This window comes from Lepidochelys kempii, chromosome 11, assembly GCF_965140265.1.
Source record: "Lepidochelys kempii isolate rLepKem1 chromosome 11, rLepKem1.hap2, whole genome shotgun sequence".
In the NCBI taxonomy this organism is placed as follows: domain Eukaryota; kingdom Metazoa; phylum Chordata; order Testudines; family Cheloniidae; genus Lepidochelys; species Lepidochelys kempii.
Genome location: NC_133266.1, coordinates 51,776,198 through 51,798,132, shown reverse-complemented (window position 1 = coordinate 51,798,132; position 21,935 = coordinate 51,776,198). Strand labels below are relative to the sequence as shown.

Here is a 21,935-nt window from a genome sequence, read left to right as displayed (position 1 = left end):
GTTTAAATCAGTGTGTATAGATTTAATGTATTTTCCTGGTTAGCAAAAAGAAGCACAAAATATAATGTAAAGGCTACATTTAGTTCCAATTCAACAACATGTTTTAATGGTTACCAACCCATGAGAAATCAACTTTTCTTTTGGAAAATAACTAAAAAGTACAAATGCAAACCATAATTAAAATCAAATTATTTAAATCAACGTTTGCTGCTTGCTGATTTACCTCAATTCACTATCTGCGTGAAGAGGGGACTGGCATCCAACGGCTCTTGGGCCCCGCAGACAGAATCACAGAACTGGAAGGGACCTTGAGAGCTCATCTAGTCCAGTCCCCTGCTCTCAAGGCAGGACTAAGTATTATCTAGACCATCCCTGACAGGTATTTGTCTAACCTGCTCTTAAAAATCCCCAGTGATGGAGATTCCACAACCTCCCTAGACAATTTATTTCAGTGCTTAACCACTCTGACAGGAAATTTTACCTAATGTCCAATCTAAACTGCCCTTCCTGCAATTTAAGCCCATTGCTTCTTGTCCTATCCTCAGAGGTTAACAACCATTTTTCTCCCTCCTCCTTGTAACAATCTTTTATGTACTTGAAAACTGTTATGTCCCCTCTCGGTCTTCTCTTCTCCAGACTAAACAAACCCAATTTTTTTTCAATCTTCCCTCAGAGGTCATGTTTTCTAGACCTTTAATCATTTTTTGTTGCTCTTCTCTGCATTTGTCCTGCATTTCTCTTCTCCAATTTGTCCACACCTTTCCTGAAATGTGACGCCCAGAACTGGACACAATACTCCAGTTGAGGCCTAAGCAGCATGGAGTAGAGCGGAAGAATTACGTCTCATGTCTTGCTTACAATACTCTTGCTAATACATCGCAAAATGATGTTCGCTTTTTTTTTTTTTTGCAACAGTGTTACACTGTTGGCTCATATTTAGCTTGTGGTCTACTATGACCCCCAGATCCCTTTCCACAGTACTCCTTCCTAGGCAGTCATTTCCCATTTTGTATGTGTGCCACTGATTGTTCCTTCCTAAGTGGAGTACTTTGCATTTGTCCTTATTGAATTACAGAATATTTGCTTCAGAACATTTCTCCAGTTTGTCCAGATCATTTTGAATTTTAATCCTATCCTCCAAAGCACTTGCAACCCCTCCCAGCTTGGTATCGTCCACAAACTTTATAAGTGTACTCTCTATGCCATTATCTAAATCACTGATGAAGATATTGAACAGAACCGATTCATGTGGGACCCCACTCGTTATGCCCTTCCAGCATGAATGTGAACCACTGAACTATGCTCTAGGAACAATTTTCCAATCAGTTATGCACCCTCCTTATAGTAGCTCCATCTAGGTTGTATTTCCCTATTGGTTTACTGTCTACATGCAAGACAGTATCAAAAGCCTTACTAAAATCAAGGTATACCACATCTACTGCTCCCCCCCTCCCACACACAAGGCTTGTTACCCTGTCAAAGAAAGCTATCAGGTTGGTTTGACATGACTTGTTCTTGACAAATCCATGCTGACTGTTATTTGTCACCTTATCATCTTCTAGGTGTTTGCAAATTGATTGCTTAATTATCTTTCCAGGTACAGAAGTTAAGCTGACTGGTCTGCAATTCCCTGGGTTGTCCTTATTTCCCTTTTTATAGATGGGCACTATATTTGCCCTTTTCCAGTCTTCTGGAATGTCTCCCATCTTCGATGACTTTTCAAAGATAATTGCTAATGGCTCAGATGCGTCACTTTTGTGACTTCTTTCTCCTTTAACCCAAGCTCATGAATCGAGGATCACAGGGAGAAAGGGAGTTAGCTGTGGAGCTATCATTGTAACTCACCCACATTTCCTCTGCAATTTGGACCCCATCCTCAAGGGAGTAGGAGGTCTGGGAGCATGGGCTGAGTGGAGCCACTTGCATGGCTCCTGTAAACGCCAGTTTAACAAGGAACCTGAGAGGGGAAGTTGAGGAAGAGGGGCCACACAAATCCAGTGGAAACCCCCAAAATCTAAATCACATCTTCCTTACCCCTATATGGGAGCAGAGGTACAGCTCCAAGGAACTACAAAAGCCATTTAGATTCTATACTGGTTCATGCATCAAATTAACTTCTAACAATGTATCCTTTAATATACATGTTGATGCATGGAGCTAGAAAGAACCCATCTTGACTTTCAGATTCCAGGTGTATACACAGGGCTAGAAATTAGAATTACCTCCCCAACACTTTGTCAATTTAGCAGCCTGGATCTGGAGTCAGACACCCTATGGCAGCAATTTTACACAGTCACTTCTCAGACTAGTATCACTACCACTGAACTAAAGAGTACAGAATAAATGATGAATAGTTACTATTTTCTCAAACAACAGATGAATATAGTTTTAAGAAGTCTATTTTAAGTCTTAGTGATTTGTTTTAGATTGTGACTGTGAATAGTAGCTATCTGAACGTTGATATGCATGGCTTAATTGGGATTGATCGAATTAATCAAGTGGTACTGTTTTTGTTCTGATTCAATGAGTATGGAAGCACTCCTAAAGGTGTGAAAGAAGTTACAGCGACCTAAGCGTTGTCCACACTGGTGCTATGTCGGCAGGAGATGCTCTCCGATGCAGTTGTGCCAAAGTAGTGATTCTAGTATAGACCTGCCCCTAGTATGAAAGCTTTCTGTATATGAATTTTAAATTCACTCAATACTTGCTCATATAATTTTGAAATTCACTTAACACTAACGCTCGTGAAGATGAATCAAATTTCCACTTTCCATGAAACTCAAACAAAGGGCCATTAACAATATGACTACAGTAGAGCCTCACAGTTACGAACACCTCAGGAATGGAGGCTGTTCGTAACGGAACAAAACGTTATTGTTCTTTCAAAAATTTACAACTGAATACTGATATATTAAATACAGCTTTGAAGAAAAATGCTGTTTTTAAACCATCTTAATTTAAATGAAACAAGCACAAAAACAGTTTCCTTCGCTTGTCAAATTTGTTAAAAAACTTTCCTTTTTTTTTTTGGTTGTTTACGTTTAACACAGTACTGTACTTGCTTCCCCCCACCCCGCTCCAGTCTCTGCAGCTGCCTGACTGCATACTTCTGGTTCCAAATGAGGCATGTGACTGACCACTTAGTTCTTAACTCTCATGTTTATATCTTTGAGGTTCTACTGTATGTGTAATTTATAAAACACGAACTGACTTCTGCACAAAGTCAATTTTTTGCATTTTCCCAGCTCTACATTAAAAAGCATTTTCAGAAGTTACAGAACGCAGCATCTCCATTATTAAGTACACAAAAAAATAGTTAACACAGAAAACTAAAGATTTTAAACAGCTGCAGTGCCATGCCAATTGAGAAGTAATAGCACTTTAAAATACCAAGATACCTCTTTTAAGGTATGTGCTTTTTAGTACAGATGCAACACTTTTTTGCCAGGAGAAAGGACAGCCATTTGTTACTTCAGCTTTTAATAAGTCTTTATAAAAGGAGCAATACTGCTAAAAAATAAGCAAAAAATCAAATTAAATATGACTGCATCTTTAGATTAGCACCTCTCGTTCCATGTCAAGGTCATCTGAACACTTATTCATAGATTCATAGATTCATAGATATTTAGGTCAGAAGGGACCATTATGATCATCTAGTCCGACCTCCTGCACAATGCAGGCCACAGAATTTCACCCACCACTCCTAAAAAAGACCTCACACCTATATCTGTGCTATTGAAGTCCTCAAATTGTAGTTTGAAGACCTCAAGGAGCAGAGAATCCTCCAGCAAGTGACCCGTGCCCCATGCTACAGAGGAAGGCGAAAAACCTCCAGGGCCTTCCAATCTGCCCTGGAGGAAAATTCCTTCCCGACCCCAAATATGGCGATCAGCTAAACCCTGAGCATATGGGCAAGATTCATCAGCCAGATACTACAGAAAATTCTTTCCCGGGTAACTTGGATCTTACCCCATCTAAAAACCCATCACAGGCCATTGGGCCTATTTACCATGAATATTTAATTACCAAAACCATGTTATCCCATCATACCATCTCCTCCATAAACTTATCGAGTTTAATCTTAAAGCAAGATAGATCTTTTGCCCCCACTACTTCCCTCGGAAGGCTATTCCAAAACTTCACTCCTCTGATGGTTAGAAACCTTCGTCTAATTTCTAATCTAAATTTCCTAGTGGCCAGTTTATATCCATTTGTTCTTGTGTCCACATTGGTATTGAGTTTAAATAATTCCTCTCCCTCTCTGGTATTTATCCCTCGGATATATTTATAGAGAGCAATCATATCTCCCCTCAACCTTCTTTTAGTTAGGCTAAACAAGCCAAGCTCCCTGAGTCTCCTTTCATAAGACAAGTTTTCCATTCCTCGGATCATCCTAGTAGCCCTTCTCTGTACCTGTTCCAGTTTGAATTCATCCTTCTTAAACATGGGAGACCAGAACTGCACACAGTATTCCAGGTGAGGTCTCACCAGTGCCTTATATAACGGTACTAAAACCTCCTTATCCCTACTGGAAATACCTCTCCTGATGCATCCCAAGACGACATTAGCTTTTTTCACAGCCATATCACATTGGCAGCTCATAGTCAACCTATGATCAACCAATACTCCAAGGTCCTTTTCCTCCTCCGTTACTTCTAGTTGATGTGTCCCTAGCTTATAACTAAAATTCTTGTTATTAATCCCTAAATGCATGACCTTACACTTCTCACTATTAAATTTCATCCTATTCCTATTACTCCAGTTTACAAGGTCATCCAGATCCTCCTGTAGGGTATCCCTGTCCTTCTCTAAATTAGCAATACCTCCCAGCTTTGTATCATCTGCAAACTTTATTAGCACACTCCCACTTTTTGTGCCCAGGTCAGTAATAAAAAGATTAAATAAGATTGGTCCCAAAACTGATCCTTGAGGAACTCCACTGGTAACCTCCCTCCAACTTGACAGTTCACCTTTCAGTAGGACCCGTTGTAGTCTCCCCTTTAACCAATTCCCTATCCACCTTTCAATTTTCCTATTGATGCCCATCTTATCCAATTTAACTAATAATTCCCCATGTGGCACAGTATCAAACGCCTTACTAAAATCTAAATAAATTAGATCCACTGCGTTTCCTTTATCTAAAAGATCTGTTACTCTCTCAAAGAAGGAAATCAGGTTGGTTTGGCACGATCTACCTTTTGTAAAACCATGTTGTATTTTGTCCCATTTACCATTGACTTCAATGTCCTTAACTACCTTCTCCTTCAAAATTTTTTCCAAGACCTTGCATACTACAGATGTCAAACTAACAGGCCTATAATTACTTGGATCACTTTTTTTCCCTTTCTTAAAAATAGGAACTATGTTAGCAATTCTCCAATCATATGGTACAACCCCTGAATTTACAGATTCATTAAAAATTCTTGCTAATGGGCTTGCAATTTCTTGTGCCAATTCTTTTAATATTCTTGGATGAAGATTATCTGGGCCCCCCGATTTAGCCCCATTAAGCTGTTTGAGTTTATGACAGAAGAGAATTTAGATCTGACAAATAAGTTTCCAGCTGAATGAATTTTGAACTCCTTTGCACAGCCCGGCTATCAGAACAACTGTAAAAATACCTGTTTACTTGATGGTGTAAGCCTTTCTTCTGTGGACTTTGTGCTAAATGTCAGTAGATCCTAGAACATGCAGAATGATGCAGTCAGATTACGGAGTGGAACGACACTTCAATGTATTATTTACAAAATAGTTTCACGGTCCAAAAATTTGTCATTTGAGTGAAATAAAAGCAGACATACATTCCCCACAGCATATTTCATACAGAAACCACAACAAAACAATGAAGGGGAAAAGTCAGAGACCAAGAGATGGAGGGTGGAAAGGGGAAGAGCGGGAAGGAAAGACAAAGCTCTGGGGGCAACTAGTAGGTTTTGGATTTAATAATTTAACGATTTAAAAAAAATATTTGCATAAAGAGCAATAAATAGTTCATAAGGTAGTCTGATAAGTGTTAGGCAATAATGGCAATTTTCTTTATAGATCCCCAGATTATGTAGTGTTGCTCTTTCATCCGGTTGAGGCAGTGGAATCAAAACTAATCAAGGAAGAAGTTGGACTGTTTTGGAAACTGAAAACCAATGACCACATTATACCTTATACTGGTTAAAAGCAACAACAAATTCATAAATGGAAGCCCATTACACTGACTACCAGAGGCCTGGATTTTTATTGCTTGATCAGCAGTTAGCATGAAAGTTTTAAAGCAACAGTTCTCTTATTCCCCCTTCCCTGCCTGTCACTTCTTACCTGTGTTCCAGTCAGGAAGTAAAGTTGAGATCTGCTTAACCACTGGTGTTTTTCTGAGCCAATTGATTCAGGCACATCTCTTGGAATGAAGACAGCCCACTGGATTCTCTCTCTACAGACATTTCTCTGGATACAGAATGGCTTTGGCTCATTTGGCTTAAATACAAACACTGGCAAAACAATTTTTTTATTTTTAATAAACAAAAGCATTTTCTTCCCACCCTTCTTGGGCTAGACAAGGCCCCACATGTCATAGCTAAAGATGGCCGGATGGGACTCCCCTCAACTTCAGTGTGCAGTTATCCTTAATTGGATGGATAATGTGTGACTGAATGATAGGCGGCATCCATCCCCAAGAATGTACATTCTACCTTCATGGTATTCCCAGCCAGAGAGCAAAAACAGAAACTAAACCTCTCTGCAAAGCAAAAGAACTAAAAACGTTGCATTAAGGCTCTATCTACATTAGACATTATACACAGTGAAACAAATGCCCCCCTAAATTTAGGTAGTGTGGAAAGGACTAAGAATTAGGGATGTAAATACAGTTTAAAAAATTAACCGTTAAAAAGATTTACACATATTTCGTTTAAACGGTTAACCAATTAAAGGGCCAGAAAACTGGCTGGCCCAGGGATTAACGGTTTAGGCAGGTTAATCGGTAAGACTAATGCTTACTGGTTAACATTTTACATCCCTACTAAGAACACCCCATGCAGAAAGAGTGACTGACCCATATTTGCATTGCCAAAGTAGCAACCAACTGTGTTCAGGGAAGGATGGGTGGCAGGGGAGCCCTACTTACCTGCTGGTATCAGACATGGCCCAGTTTCCTACACAGACAAAATTTAAGGAACTACAGTCTATTTTGTGACTTTAAAAAACACAACCCAACCAACCAACCAAAAAAACCCCAGGTCTTCAACAATAAAAATACAATCTTCTAGAAGCTATGTTTTCAGTGTTGCAGCTTTCACCCTCTCTTGCTAGCAAAGGAAACCTTTGTACTTACGGTCTGAACCTTCCAAGAGCCTTGAGACTGCAGCAATGTTTTCTGAAAGAGGGTCAGGTTGCAGCACCATGACGTTGAGCTGGGCACTCCATTCCACTAAAAAATAAACCACAAGACATGAAAGGAAGCTAGATGTTTTACTAAATAAGAAGCCAAATGTCGAACACACACCTGTAGCTATACCTCTGCCTGGAAGACTCAAACTTTAATATTCACAGGGGAGTCAAAACTGATTTTTATATCAATCCTGCTATACCAGTATAAGAGAAAAAGGGTTGGATTATCTAGTCAGTTGGAGTTTGCTGTGCACACACACTCTGGACCTGAGGGTTTAAAAAAAAAAGCTCTGATTTGCATAATCTAGTCATACTTGTACTGGATAGAAGGAAGCATACAATATTGTTTGGAATCCTGCTATCCCAAACCCGTTCATTACTCTTCTCCAAACGACTACGCAGTACAACCTGATTTAGTTTGTAGGTTATAAAAAGGAGATGGAAAATAACCCTTGCATATTGACAGGATATTTCTCTAGCCAGTAGAAAGCTGTTAACCTCATTCTCATATGTTGTACTCAGCCTCTGCCTGTGAACGTACCCAAAACTGCGGGTTTTAAAGCTTTTTAAAATTACTGATTTAAATGTTCAGTTGTGGGAAATTATGGGAGAGTAAGACAATTATCTGGTGACAACAGACATCAAGATTCAAAAAAGTTATCCTTATAACCGTTGTCAACATCACATGGCAAAATATACAAAGTAACTATCTTTAAAACAAATTAATAAGTTCTCAAGCAGAATTTTTCTCATTTTGCCTATCTACATTTCTATTATTATTATTGATGAGAACTTTGTCGGTTTGCATGTATGATGAAATCAACGTTTACTGACATTTACCAATACAAATTAATCATTCCAAGCCTAATCATACTCCAGCTCAGAAAATTTCCTCAATAGTCAAAATATAAGTGTAAACATTTCAGCCAGGAATGCTGCAGGCTTTACAATGGTGTAGTGTCAGTTAGTAAAGCAAACAGGGATTACAGCAGGGGTGGCCAACCTGAGCCTGAGAAGGAGCCAGAATTTACCAATGTACGTTGCTAAAGAGCCACAGTAACACATCAGCAGCCCCGCATCAGCTCCCCCCCCCCCCCCGCCTGCTCCCAGCACCTCCCACCCACTGGCAGCCCTGCTGATCAGCATCCTCCCCTCCCCTCCCCAATCCGCTGGAGGCTCTGCAGGGGGTGGAGTGGGGGCAGGGCCTGTGGCAGAGCCAGGGGCTGAGTAGCGAGTGCGCGTGCACCCCCCCATTGGAAAGTTGGCGCCTGTATCTCCAGGCCCGGTGTCGGTGCCAATTCAAGGAGCAGCATATTATCTTCTGAAGAGCCACATGTGGCTCTGGAGCCACAGGTTAGCCACCCCTGGTCTACAGTGTTACATTGAACTGAAGTATGTAAAGTACCTCTATTATGCTTCCATAGGCTGTTAAGTGGCAGGTCAGTTTAGAATCAAAGCTCAAAGTATTCTGGGTCACACTGAAAATGTAAGTGCTAACTATTATCAGTACTGCCCTGGCAGGTAACATTCATTGATTTAACAAAATTGATCTTACATGCACAACTGAGCAGGTTCCAGCAACAAAGAAAGCCATTATCGGTGGTGCCAAGAAGGTATTTGGAACAACTTAGTCTCCCAAAACACAGGTTCCTAGGTGAATAAAAGCCAAAATAAAGTTAATAAGCCTTAGATCTTCTGTTTATCTTTGTAAATTACCATTACAATCACAAGCACGCTTTCCATTAAATCTTAAATCCTTTTAAATTAAGCCAAATTCTACTCAGTTAACTACTGTAACTGCAAAATTTAGTCCTCTAGATCCTTCTCTAGTGGCTCAAAAGCGCTATAATCTTTAAAAAAATCTCAGCAAAAAGCAGCTGTGTCTATGGACACTTACAACATTCTTTAACACCCTACTTTCAAAGAGATGCCATTATAAGCCTGATTCCATACTGGTCACAATAAGCTGTTAATCAATCATGGGTGTTAAAGAAGTGACAGTGTAATAAAAAAATCGTATATTTAAAGCATTCCTACCTGTGTTACTAAACAGTACTACAGATTTTCTCTCTCCTTTTCAGTTTTACTAGTCTAATTTACTTTTCACCATTAATACGGTTTCCTTAGTATATCTCCTCAGATTGGAGAGTAAAATTAGGCTGGTCTGTTTCTAATTTTAATTTCTGGTTCTCTTGCACTAGTACAATTAAGTAGCATCCTGATTTCTAGTACTTCAAGAGAAAATGTGTCTTTAAAAAGCCTTTGTGTGATGACATTTCTAATATTAATATCAGAAAGTAACCAAGTTTGTGTGTTTCAAAAGGATTAGTTATTCTAGGTCTAATGTAAATGATAATTCCCCTTTAATTACAGCATAGCTGTCCAATACATATAATTAAGGCCATCCAAATATTTAACCGTCTGCAGAAAATTTACCATTGCACCACTATGTAGACCATAAAGGTTCTATCATAGCTAACAAGAAAAAAATTCTCTGGGTTAATAGATTACAGACTTATCATTAACCTAAAAGCTGGTCAATTTTTTAAAAAGTGAGTTTTTAAACTCACTGTATTAGCTGTGGTTAATACACCTGTCCCTGAATTTTTCTGCCAGCTTCTGTCCTTTTACAGTCACAAATTGCTCAAATTTCTTTCCCCTATTGTGAGAGACCCATAGGAAATTGACTATTCAGAGGAAAACGTGAAACTGACCAACTATACAAAATGCTGACAAATTCACAGAACTACAGTTATAGTCCTAAAGTGTTCAATGAACACCAACAGGTCAAAAATATTGAGTTTTGCATTTTTAAGTTGACAGTGTCCTTTTAAGATGGCCATAACTCAGTATTTGTTTTCAGTCGTTTGTTGCAAATAGTTACACCTCAGCAGGCTAGGTACTTGATAGCAGTACTGTGTCACCATTCTCAGGAGCACCACCTGTGACAGGCAGTACTTCCAAGAAAAAATTTCACAGTATTAGCCAATCTTCTCAGAAATATATATTCCCATGTGACAGGAGGATAATGGATAAAAGGGTCAAAGCTCTGAGAATAATGATGGGTCATACCCATTACTATGCCAAGGTAGCAAAAACTATTTTCTCAAGTTACAAGCACTTTTCCAAACCCGATCTGCTTGGTAAAAAACAAAAACAACCAAACACGTCCACAAATACTGCACTCTCAAAGACAGTATTATAATGAGAAGGGAGAATAAAGTGTGTATCTTAAAAGTTTATTCAATGGAGTGAATGCTTCAAGTGAATCTTTAGCATTTTTAAGACACCAGATTCAGACAAAGCAAATTTCCTGCAATTTTTTCAACCTGGCATCTTTATAACTAGATCAACCCAGGAACTATATTGAAGGAATGGTAAAGCAGAAATGTATATTCACACAAGTCCAGAAACTCAAAAGTGAGATTGTCCTAGTCTCCATTTCAACTCCTCTCATCCCCAGCAATGACCTATGGTTTTCTTCTGCATTATCCTGATCAAGAACTTGTGTGTATAGACATCAGGATGCCTTCTGTTGAGATCAAACAATACTGGACAATGGGACAACTTTCTCAGCAAATATTTTGCAATATGGGTTAACCAGGATCCAAAATGACAAAAGTTTCACACTAATAATAAATTCTCAGTTCACTTGTTTAATTTGGTATTAGTGATTTTTTAATTAAGCTGTTCTTTCATAATGCACATGTTTAAGTAGGAAAGTGATTGGGCTGGTGTGGAAAAGGGGGAGGGTGATCAGCTTTAACCCCTTGATCCTCAGCTCCGCCCTGCAGAATAATGGAAATAAAGGAGAGAGTCAGTAGTAACTGTGTCCTGAATATGTGAAGTAGGCATGGGTATATAGTGGAAGAAGGGAGTCACACAAGAGAGATGGAGGGGCAGATGAAACAGCAAAGGGAGCTGGGTGGACTGATCTTCATTTAGGAAAAGTTATTGAACAAGCCCAACTTTTAGCAAAACAGCTTTAAATAAATATTGTAACAAATATTTTAGTACCTACAACTCTAAAAGCTCATCATCAGAGGAGATTTATACAAATGTTAAATATTTCATCTCTGTATGAATACATACTAGTGCTCTTTGAATGCTATAGATGAAATTACCTTTTTAAGTAGTCTTAACTTGAAAGTAAAAAGCCAAATGATAAACAATGTTACATACTGTATTTTTCCAGGTGGATGACAGAAAGTGCATATAAGATCCCAGGTATCCGAGTTCCACACAGTGACTGTTTCTTCAAAGCTAACAGCAAGTAAAGAGCCATCTTCTGAGAAACAGCAGTTAGTAGCTGGATAGTTGTGATAGCTGCCCACAAAATCACAGCTCCATCCCATACTTTGTTCTGTTAGATTGAACCATTAATACATTTGTTAATTCTTTCTATATTAAGACTTCTAAATGAAATTGAGTAGCACTTCTGTTAAGATACTATTCAGATTCTCTAAGCAAAACTATTTATATTTGAAAAAGTTGTACATTTTTGTAGGGTTTTTAAAAAAAATCTGACCCATGTCAGTACAGAAAACGCCTAGCAAGCGTTGCATTCTTTAGGTTCTGCACTTGAACCACTAATTTGACATATCATGGAATTTGCACACTGCCATGTTTTTGTTCAATATGCAAACTACATTAAATGTAACTTTAAAAAAAAGAGGTTGCTAGATCGATCTAATTTTAATTCCTGTCACTATACTGAAGGCAGGTCAATATTATCAATGAAAATGTACAGCCTTAAAAAGTATTGGACATTCCAGGCCAAAGACACTTGGGGTTATTTCTAAAAATGTAAGTGTCCTTTCCTATACTTGATTTTCACTGAACCAGATTAACACACAGGTAAATTTTAAGCTTCATGCACAATATAGTAACCTGTCAGCAAACTTCCTTGTTAACTGTCAACTTCTTCTGGATCTCTTTCCCATCATCATCAATTACCATAAAAACAAACAGGAATTATCTCTTTCCAAGCTGATTTATTCAATGATAAACAAGTAACTTGTTTGGAATTTCCCCAGTTGGTTCCACAGTAACAATATATTCTCTCAACTGATTTTGAAATAAACGGCTGGTGTGGTAAAATACAGAAAGTAGATTATTTAAAAAAAAAAAAAGTATTATACTTTACACTATGCTTACAAGTTGCAGAAAAAGATATTCATTACATGTTCTTATTTCTCTTTTGCTTTTACATTGTTTCTCTAGAAGGCAAAGTACCAAGATATAAAGGGACAAGACACAAAAATCGGTTTTACTAAAAATGAAAATAAGCCAGTGGGATGTTCTACACATCAAAAAACAATACAGTGATTTATTTATTGTATCTACTGTTGCGGGGCAGCTCTTTCCTCTTCAGTTCCCAGGTATACAAGATCAAATACATAATGCAAATACAAAAGACAGAGCAGCTATATACTCCCATGCATGCCATGACACTGAACTCCATACAGCCTTTGTATGTATGGAGGATGCAAAAGCAAGAGGGACTTGTTTAGTGGATTCAAAACACTTTCATGGTGGGTGCAGGAAGAACCATTAAACCCCATCCACCTCTCCACTTCATACCCAGTTAGTACTGGCTGCAGCCTGGCTGTGCAGTTAGTTAGGAATTGAGACAAGTCAGGGCAGTGGGAACGCATTCCCTCCAACACAGTTTCTAAGAGCAAAGAGAGTTTACTCATGGAACTGGGATTTAGTTGAGGATTAAGGTTATTTAACCCTAGAAAACAAAGCATGTTGGTACTTAGATATGAGTGTAAGTTGCCAAAATGTCCTTTAATAGTTCACAATAGTAAGTAAATTCATCAACATGTGTAACAAGGGTTTCAGTACATAAACATATCTATGTAAGTGCTAGCAATAAGAATATGAATCTTTGTTTAAATTCACCGTGGCATATTTAGGCATTGTACAAGAGCTAAATCCAATGGCTCAGAGAAATTCACTATGGCAAACAGAAAACTACCAAAAGATAAAAGGTAACCTGTGTAGTCTAATGGTATCAGAAAAAAATTCTATTTATTTATGAAGATTAAAACAAAATGAACATAACCAAACTGCAAGCGGATCACTGAAAGGCTGCTGTCAAAAACCATATTTGAGAACCTATGAAGACTGACACACCAATGTCAGGAAAGTTCGTCAAAATGAAGTGTGCCAGGAAGTGCATTAATGGGGAGCCCCTCATATCTGTGGGTTGGAAGGGTTATGGCACGTTACATACCCTTATGAAGTCCTTATCTTTTATTACTGTGTGTTACAATGAGTCTCAACATGATTTCTGGTGGGTGAAGGGTCTTCAATTATTTCTCATCTATACAATCCACAGAATTATGTTCTGTCTGCATTTAGAATGCAGTTTAATATCTGCATGCAAGAGCGGATAAGAATTTAACTACAAGATACTGTACTAGGACAGTATTTTCCATTATGTGGCAACAGATCAAGTCAATTAAACAAGGATACCACCTTTCCAAGTGTTGCTCTCATGAGCAACCTCTGAATAAGAGGACTTTGCCCAAAGAAAAAAACAAAACAAAACCTCCTTTCCAACAACAAAGTAAAGGTTGGGCTGTAATCACTCTCATGAGCAGTGGATGGAGGTCACTGTTCCCTTTGTGTAGGTGAGTGGTTCTCAACTTTTTCATACTACTGTACTCCTTTCAGGAGTCTGATTTGTCTTGTGGACCACCAAGTTTCACCTCACTTAAAAACTACTGCTTACAAAATCAGACAAAAAAATACAAAACTGTCATAGTGCACTATTACTAAAAAATTCCTCTCATTTTGTCCGTATGAAATTTTAGTTTGTACTGACTTGGCTAGTGCTTTTTATGTAGCCTGTTGTAAAATTAGGCAAATATCTAGATGAGTTGATGTACCCCCTGGAAGACCTCTGCATACCCCTGGTTGAGAACAACTAGTGCAGGGTTTAGGCTAGTGGGATCTGTGCATTCATGTCCCTACCACACCTCCAACTTGCCTACATTCCTAACTATGGGAAATGATGCAAAAGGGTGATGGAGCTCTGTACTAGGGTGCACAGAAGAGAATGCAGTACTTCTGTTTTGTTTCTGATCCTGTGCACTTGCATATGGATGGAGAAGAGCGGAGTCACAATTTTCACATGTTCAACAGGTGGTGAATAAGAGCAAATTACATATTGGCCATACTCACTCTCTGAGTCAGAGTCATCCACCAACACCCAGACTTTAAATCGACCATCCTTCCCAGCTGTTACCAAGGTAGGAGTTCCATCTTCCAATTCATCTGTGTCACGGAAACACAGAGCTGTTACATGATCTTCATGTGGCATATTTATTCTGGTGTTCAGAGTAAAGCTATAGGGGAGAAAAACCTAAATTCACTATTTTATGTCATTTTGAATTTGCAACAGGTTTGTGTTCTGCTTCTTTTTTGGGGGGTGAGGGGGAAGGAAGGAAGAGGATGGTGGTTTGGAAAAGGGAGAAGAAGTGGTTTGAAGACAGTTTTGTTACCAGCCAATACATAATCTCACATTTAGTTTACCAGGTCTGTTCTCCTGCATTCCCCCCACAAAATTATGATGTAATTTGGAGAACAGAATTCTGATTTATTTAGATTCCTAAGATATACCTACTAGAAGTGCTCCTCCTAAGCTCTGGGCACCCCTTCTAATAGCTAACACTTGATCAACATGGAAAATTATTATTACATAGAAACATTTAAATTTCACTTTTAAACTCCAATCCCATAACTATCGTGCCAAACAACTTTGTGTAACATCTATCCAGTCCCCTCCTAAATAAGCAAGAAAAAAAAGTGAACTTTATTTGTGTCCAGAAGATTAACAAATCCAGACCCTGGAAGACCAGGTGAGTATTAGCATTGGGGTGCTGTTTCAAGGTTTTACATATTTATCTATACAGTATATCTGGCCAGATGGTATAGTAGATTAGAATGACAAAACAGATTCAAAGAGGTGGTATTAACATGTAAAGAAACCTGATGGCTACTGAAGTATACAAGCTTGTTTAAACTGTTAATTTCAAGAACTACAATTCAAGTAAGCGTGACTGATAATTCATACACGAGAGTGCTATTTAAATGTAGACACTACAGTCATTTGCACAATATTTAAAAAGAAGTCAAATATTTTGTGGTTTACCCAGGGGCTGACTATAAACTATCAGTACCTTTGTGTTTGCTCATCATAGTTCCACAGTTTCATCTGTAATTCAAGTTCAGTTTCCTTTTCTTCTCGCTGTTCCACTGTTGCTAACCAGCTGCCTCGAGCACTAAATGCAGCCTTCACCAAGTCAACCTGGTTTAGACCTACTTGATGGATGTATTCCTGCTGCACGATATCGAGCTGGAGAGTCACAAGAGCAAAATTAATTTTAAAGGTCAAGAGAGAGTCTGGAGAAGTCAGTCATGGAAAAAGGACACCACAGAAGGAAAGATGTTCTGGAAATTATCAGGACCATTGAAAACTAAATGAAATACTGAACAGTGAAACTGATTGCCAATACATGGGCCTTAATACATGAGAAATGTCTGCAAAGGCCATGTAGATTCCACAATACAGAAGATGTGACAACACACCAAAATACACTTTGATTTCAATATTTAGCATATAAAGGCACCAATGACCATTGTGTAGGGCATTTTCTGTAGATTCTGACAGTCTTATTACATTCACTTCCAAGTTGTCCACCACCATAAGAATTGTGATTAGCATTTCAAGGCATAACTTTAAGGAATCAATTCAAATCTTCAAATCCTACTACGTTTATACAGTACAATAATTTGAACTTGTGTAATATCCTTGCCACAGTACAGCTCTGCAAGTCAAGGCACAGATAAGCGACTTTCTTAAGGTCACAGAGGAAGTCTCTTGCAAAGCTGAGACTAGAACACAGTTCTACTGATTCCAATCTTATGCTATAACCATTGAACTACTCTCTCTTACCTACATCATATTTCAAGTGTAATTCTGTCACATAAGTGTATAACTTACAGCACCAGTCTATCAACTTACATTGTACAACTGTTTGTCAGTTTGGAGACAATAGAACTGCAGATGACCAGGTTTTCCATTCAGAACCAAAGCTTTAGTTCTAGGATCAACCACCAAACCAGTCTTGACATCACTGCCTGCAGTGAAGAGCAATAGCAAATGATCCAAGTTAGAAAGGGATGTCTTTAGCCATCTAAGCAGAAGAAAAATTGTTTTACTGCACGTACCTTTGACTAATCCTTGAATTACAGCAGAAACTCTCAGGTTGCTATGTATGATTGTTATTTCTGAATATACAAATACATATACATTAGCAAGGCAAGGTAAAGGCTTCTGTGATGTAAAACAGCAACAGTTAGCTATATTCTACAACTGGAAAAATCAGGATATGCACCACCCAAAATTAATCTTTAAGAAGTCATTCTACTACTTAATGAGCTACAAATGCACCATATATATGTGCACTAAACATTAAATTGAAAATCACATGGAAAGTCAGCAGCACAAGAATGTTTGAAACAAGAAAGAAAAAGTACCAGCTTATCACAATCTTTGGGACCAACTGCAATGATGGAAAAACTAAGTTACAAGCTCCCACAATTTGTAAACAAAGTCCAAGGATTGCTAGCATAGGAAATAAAAGATCAAACATCTACTCTTTCAGATGAGATTTGAACTTGTGTACAATACCGAACAGTGAATCTTAAGTTCATATATTCTAATAAATCTATGGCTCATGAATTCCTTATGGAATGAATACTATTACAATAGGTTTGGGCTTACTGTTCTCTGTGTGAGAGGTACAATAGAAAGTTCCATCCGGTGAGGCTGAGATGTATTCAATAGTAGATCCCAAACGGGGCAGGAATTCCTTCTTACAATCTGATCCATCACGCCACTGAACCAGTACAGACTCAACCCCACCACTCAGCAGGCTGGTGCCTTACATGCAATAAAAAAACCACAGTAGGTAAAGGAACTATTCCAAACTGACATCTATATATTTCTACTGCGCTCGTCACTATGTTATCTAGAGACTAATTCTATATTTAAACTCTTTAAATTATGTCCCAAGCAAAAAATTACACATCACTGCTACACAACTGGTCAAATGGCTCAAATCTCTTAACATGCCCATCTGATCTCTCAGACTCAGTAAGACAAACACTGCTACTGCAAGCATCAAAATGTCACTTAATAAATACTATCTTGGGAACAGCCGATTTCATTCATTTCTTGGGGCAGTCAACTATTTTTTGTGTTACACCACCATAGAAACTCTATTTAATATTAAATACTGCAAAATGCTTCCTGCTTGGGGGAAAAGGCTTTGAAGCAAGACCAATACTCTGGGGATGAGTCATGTTCCCACTAAAGTTAACAAGAGCTTTTCCACTAAATTCAAAGGAAGTAAAGCGTGGGCCCAGATAAGATTTCTTTGGCTTGTTTTTTTAAATTTGGATTTGACTCCAACAAGAACTTAGGTTTCCCCATCTCCTCACAAGATGATTGTTGCATAATAAAGGTGACAGTTGGTTTAGGATTTACATTGCCAAAGAAGGAAAATCTTTGAAGTCATGTCTGCCAGCCAAAATAGTGGCACGAAACATGCTTACACATCTGATTTCCTTGCTTTTTTGTAAAAAGTATACAGCTGTGCACACAAAATAGCCACAACTGCTTCCATCTTTCCATTACTCCACCCAAAAAGTCCTCAAAAAACCTTTCCTGGAGACATAAATCCATTCCTAGAATTTAAATATTTGTTCATAGGTGGATGACTCCAAACTTCAGCAGTTTCTTTTTTCTTCCTGCACTTTAAGACATTTGCACTCACCCTCTACAGAGAAAGCTAGATCCATGACTACATCATGGTGCCAGTGCAGTGTGGAGAAAGTGTACTCTCTTTTGTGGTTAAAATTTCTCCTGTTAGGAAGAAAACATTTAATTTAGTAGCAGAATAGGTGTTGGAGAGAATGATCTGTAAGGAAACAAAAATGGGCATGCCAAATTGAATAACATGTAAAATAAATATACTAACATCTATCATAATCCTTCCAATGCGGCTTTCTTGTATGTTCAGGTGACGGAAAGGGAGAGGCACAGACTACACACTAGGCATAAGATCCCTAGGGAATTGCTGCCAGTTGGGGCAAGAATAACCCCTGATCTGGAGCACTGAAGCAGTGCTGTTACTGGCTGCTAGTTCTCAAATTCTCTTGTCCATTTCCCTTACACAACCACTCAGGAGAGAAGAGCTAGCCTCTCTGCTAGTCACTGACTGGCTTTGTCTGAATATGAACTCCCATCATGCTTTCACTGGGGTTCCCAAAACCTTGTACAGAAGTCTCTAACCTCCACCCACAGCACAGGCCCAATTCAAACACTTCAGTTTTAAAGTTGCAGGGTGCAGCTAAGGGCACATTTTCCATTTGTGATCATGTGCAAATTAGACAGCCTTGAGGTCAGTCATAATTTACAGCTTTGAGAGCCACTGGATGGCTATCCTCAATAGACCCTTACCTATAATCATTTCTACAGGAGCCACTTCTGACTATGGTAAGGGAGGGTGCTAGATCCAATCAGAGATCCAATTATGTCAATGGCTGAACACCACTGTGAAGCAGAAAGTCCTGTGCCTACTCTCTTGACTCGTTATGCTCAAGTTCTATTATTATAATGTCAAATCAATGCTAGCTGGAGAGCTGCCAAGTTTAACATACCAGAGACGAATCTTGCCATCTTTATGTCCACTTGCTATACAGTCTTCCTTAGGGTGACAGGCTACACAAGTAAAATAGTTGTTTGTGCCTTTTCTACTTGTTGCACTTAAAGGAAACCTTCAAAAATTAAAGAGTCGTTTTAATTAGAGTTCAATGTTAGATGAAGCTTCTCAATAGTCTTCATATGTAGTCTACTTGCAGCTGGGGCTATGTCAAAAAGATCAGAGCAATCACTGTACAAATGCAAATTAAAAGATACTTCTGACTGCACATGGGATTCCAAGGAGCGAGCAACTGGTTGAGAGTATTCCTGAACTACAAGAAAGTTGACAAAATTTAGGTACACCCCTCCCAAGAAAAGGACAGACACCATCCCCACTTAGCTTGCTAGATTCTTCCCTCCAACAAAGCAGCAGCATCTACATCTCCTCAGGACCTTACACAAAACATCCTAATTTAAGTCCCTGTTTCAATTCAGCAATAGAAAAGTGATGACACTATCGCCTGGGCCTAGGCTAAGAGTTGCTTGGCATCCCACAAATCAATGATGGCACTGCAGCTCAAACTGCCTCCGTTTCCCCACAGCAGCCTCAGACACACATTGAACAAGGGGGGCTGCCAGAACAGAATTTTGAAGAATCTGCCGGTGGATGAGCAGTTACTCAACATCACTTGCTAGGATTTCAGAAATGAAAAAGAAGTCATTCATGAGGAATCCCATTTAGCCATGCAATGATCTGCAGTTGAATCAGTGGTATCAAAGGATGCTGATGGAGCTAAAATAATCTGCATACAGCTGACCTGTTAACATACAGATACATATTTATGAGGTTTCATAGCTGACAACATTTACAGCCGTTAGTCTTACCTATTAACCCTTTTCTTTTTGAAAAAACACACAAGGAGATGAAGGCCACGCACTGATGCCACATATTCACCCTGTTACAGCAATACAGCAAGTTAGGACTTTGTATTTGATATAGATTCATATTGAAACTGGAGCACAACAAATGGGCCTTTGATCATGTTTCTTAAGCAGGTCTGTATCAAGATGCCATTACCCTAATCGATGAGAGTTGCTTGCATGTAGTGAGATGTTACTGCTCCCCATTTTAATACAGCTAATATAAACTCATACAGCCTAAAAGATTTTTTAAAACTTGCTTTGTTTATAACACCCTCCAAGAAACTACTCAATATATCCCCCACTTCCTGGGACAAGCTTTGCATGGAGTTACAGTCATGCAATCCCAGAGAAGTATACATGGGTGAAATAATGTGTGGAATCTCTTGCTTTGTGCACATATGCAATTATTATAAGGTTGCATATGAATGGTTGTTTGGGATACTGGCACAAATTCCTTTTTCATACAGAAAAATAGTTTAGTACTATTTATTAAAAATCCAAGAGTTCCATTAATTTTATGCCAGAACCAGGAGCTCCTACTTAATTTTGTTCCAGAACAAACGCAGATGAAAACACAAATATTGAATTTGCAGTCATACTCCCTCCTATCTTTAGGTATAATAAAAGCAATACTCCTAAGCTTCTGTAGCTCCTGTCCTGCTCTATAAAAGCAAAGGATCCATTAGGGTACACAGGGTCTGAAACATGACTAAAAACAGCATCTTCTTACACAACACATCTGGTCTGGGTGAATAGAGAGTACAGTAAAAGCCTATATCTGTCACTACTACTGTTGACACTGAAGCTGATTCTATTCTATTCCACAGATGAAAAAAATCAGCTAAGTTTTAACTGTATAATATTTACTACCGGTGACAATACATAACCCAGGGGACCACCCCCATCCCCAAATAGCTTCTCTTTTATATTTCAGGCTCACCTTGTAAGTCAGCTGTTTGGGAACCTTCCCCCCGCCCTCCCCAAAAAACCTAAACAAAACAGTTTTTTAAAATGTAAATTTATATCTGAGCTGGGAGTAACAAACAGGGAACTCCACAATGTTATTTTTACAGTCTTTTTTTAGAGTGCAAACACACTGTTAGCTCATCTTTTTGTGCATCAGAGCTAAAAACATGAGAGCAAAAACCAACATTAATTCTTTTGATTTGTGTGGTCCCATTTTCCCCAGAGGACAGGTGTTCTTTTTGGTATATAGTTTAGATTTTTAAAGGAAGAGGGAAGGGATGTAGCTTACTGAATTCAGAGTTATTTCATTACCTGACTTTTGCTAGTGCTCTGAGACAAATAAAGTTGGTCATCTAATCAGAGCCTTTTGATCTTTAATATCTTAGTGTTTTTAAAAAAAAAGTAAGCGGGAAAGAGCCAAAATTTTGCAAACAGACAAGAAAAATATGTCAGATAATATTCTGGGTCCAACACGTTGAACACAATTTTCAATTAACATTTACCACCACAAAAAAGCCTTCAAGGCCAAAAGTGTATTGTATGCCTAGTACGAGAATTGTGACTCTTCTTTCTAAAGAAAGGGACATTTTACTGGATTAAGTGCTTGAAATTGTATAATTTTCCTTCATTTTTACCCTAATGAAATGAAGTTGTATTGTAGGACATACTTTTGCAACTCACCAGCAATCCTGGTTTTATTATACATTTATGAAATTATAAGAATAGATAGTGCTGGATGTCAAATTTGTTGAGGCAAGCTTTCCGAGATCAGTGGTTTGCAGTAAAGGGGAAAAGTCAGGATTCATACTATAGCTATATAGTATGAATATAGGCTTGTATAGCAAAGACACATTACTTCTTTTAGTGATCAGATTATGTGGTTAATCACATTTTTTTGTATACCAGACTAAACAGTATGTGGTTAACATATTTTATATAAAAGAAA

At 38.4% G+C, this 21,935-nt stretch overlaps 1 protein-coding gene across 3 annotated transcripts in view; it reads right to left on the bottom strand.

Annotated features, from left to right (window-relative positions):
• Positions 1-21,935, bottom strand: part of WDR75 (WD repeat domain 75) — a 40,674-nt gene that overhangs the window by 4,151 nt on the left and 14,588 nt on the right. For 2 of the 3 annotated variants that reach the window (XM_073306134.1, XM_073306136.1), the window contains exons 6-18: positions 19,985-20,055; positions 19,117-19,233; positions 18,231-18,319; positions 17,177-17,335; positions 16,621-16,680; positions 16,415-16,530; positions 15,570-15,745; positions 14,572-14,735; positions 11,560-11,740; positions 8,933-9,027; positions 7,322-7,417; positions 6,310-6,479; positions 5,622-5,681 (exon numbers count right to left, since the gene is read on the bottom strand). In XM_073306134.1, coding sequence (XP_073162235.1) covers positions 5,622-5,681; positions 6,310-6,479; positions 7,322-7,417; positions 8,933-9,027; positions 11,560-11,740; positions 14,572-14,735; positions 15,570-15,745; positions 16,415-16,530; positions 16,621-16,680; positions 17,177-17,335; positions 18,231-18,319; positions 19,117-19,233; positions 19,985-20,055 — 1,554 coding nt within the window. The remainder of the gene's footprint in view (positions 1-5,621; positions 5,682-6,309; positions 6,480-7,321; positions 7,418-8,932; positions 9,028-11,559; positions 11,741-14,571; positions 14,736-15,569; positions 15,746-16,414; positions 16,531-16,620; positions 16,681-17,176; positions 17,336-18,230; positions 18,320-19,116; positions 19,234-19,984; positions 20,056-21,935) is intronic. The other variant, XM_073306135.1, reaches the window with a different exon arrangement.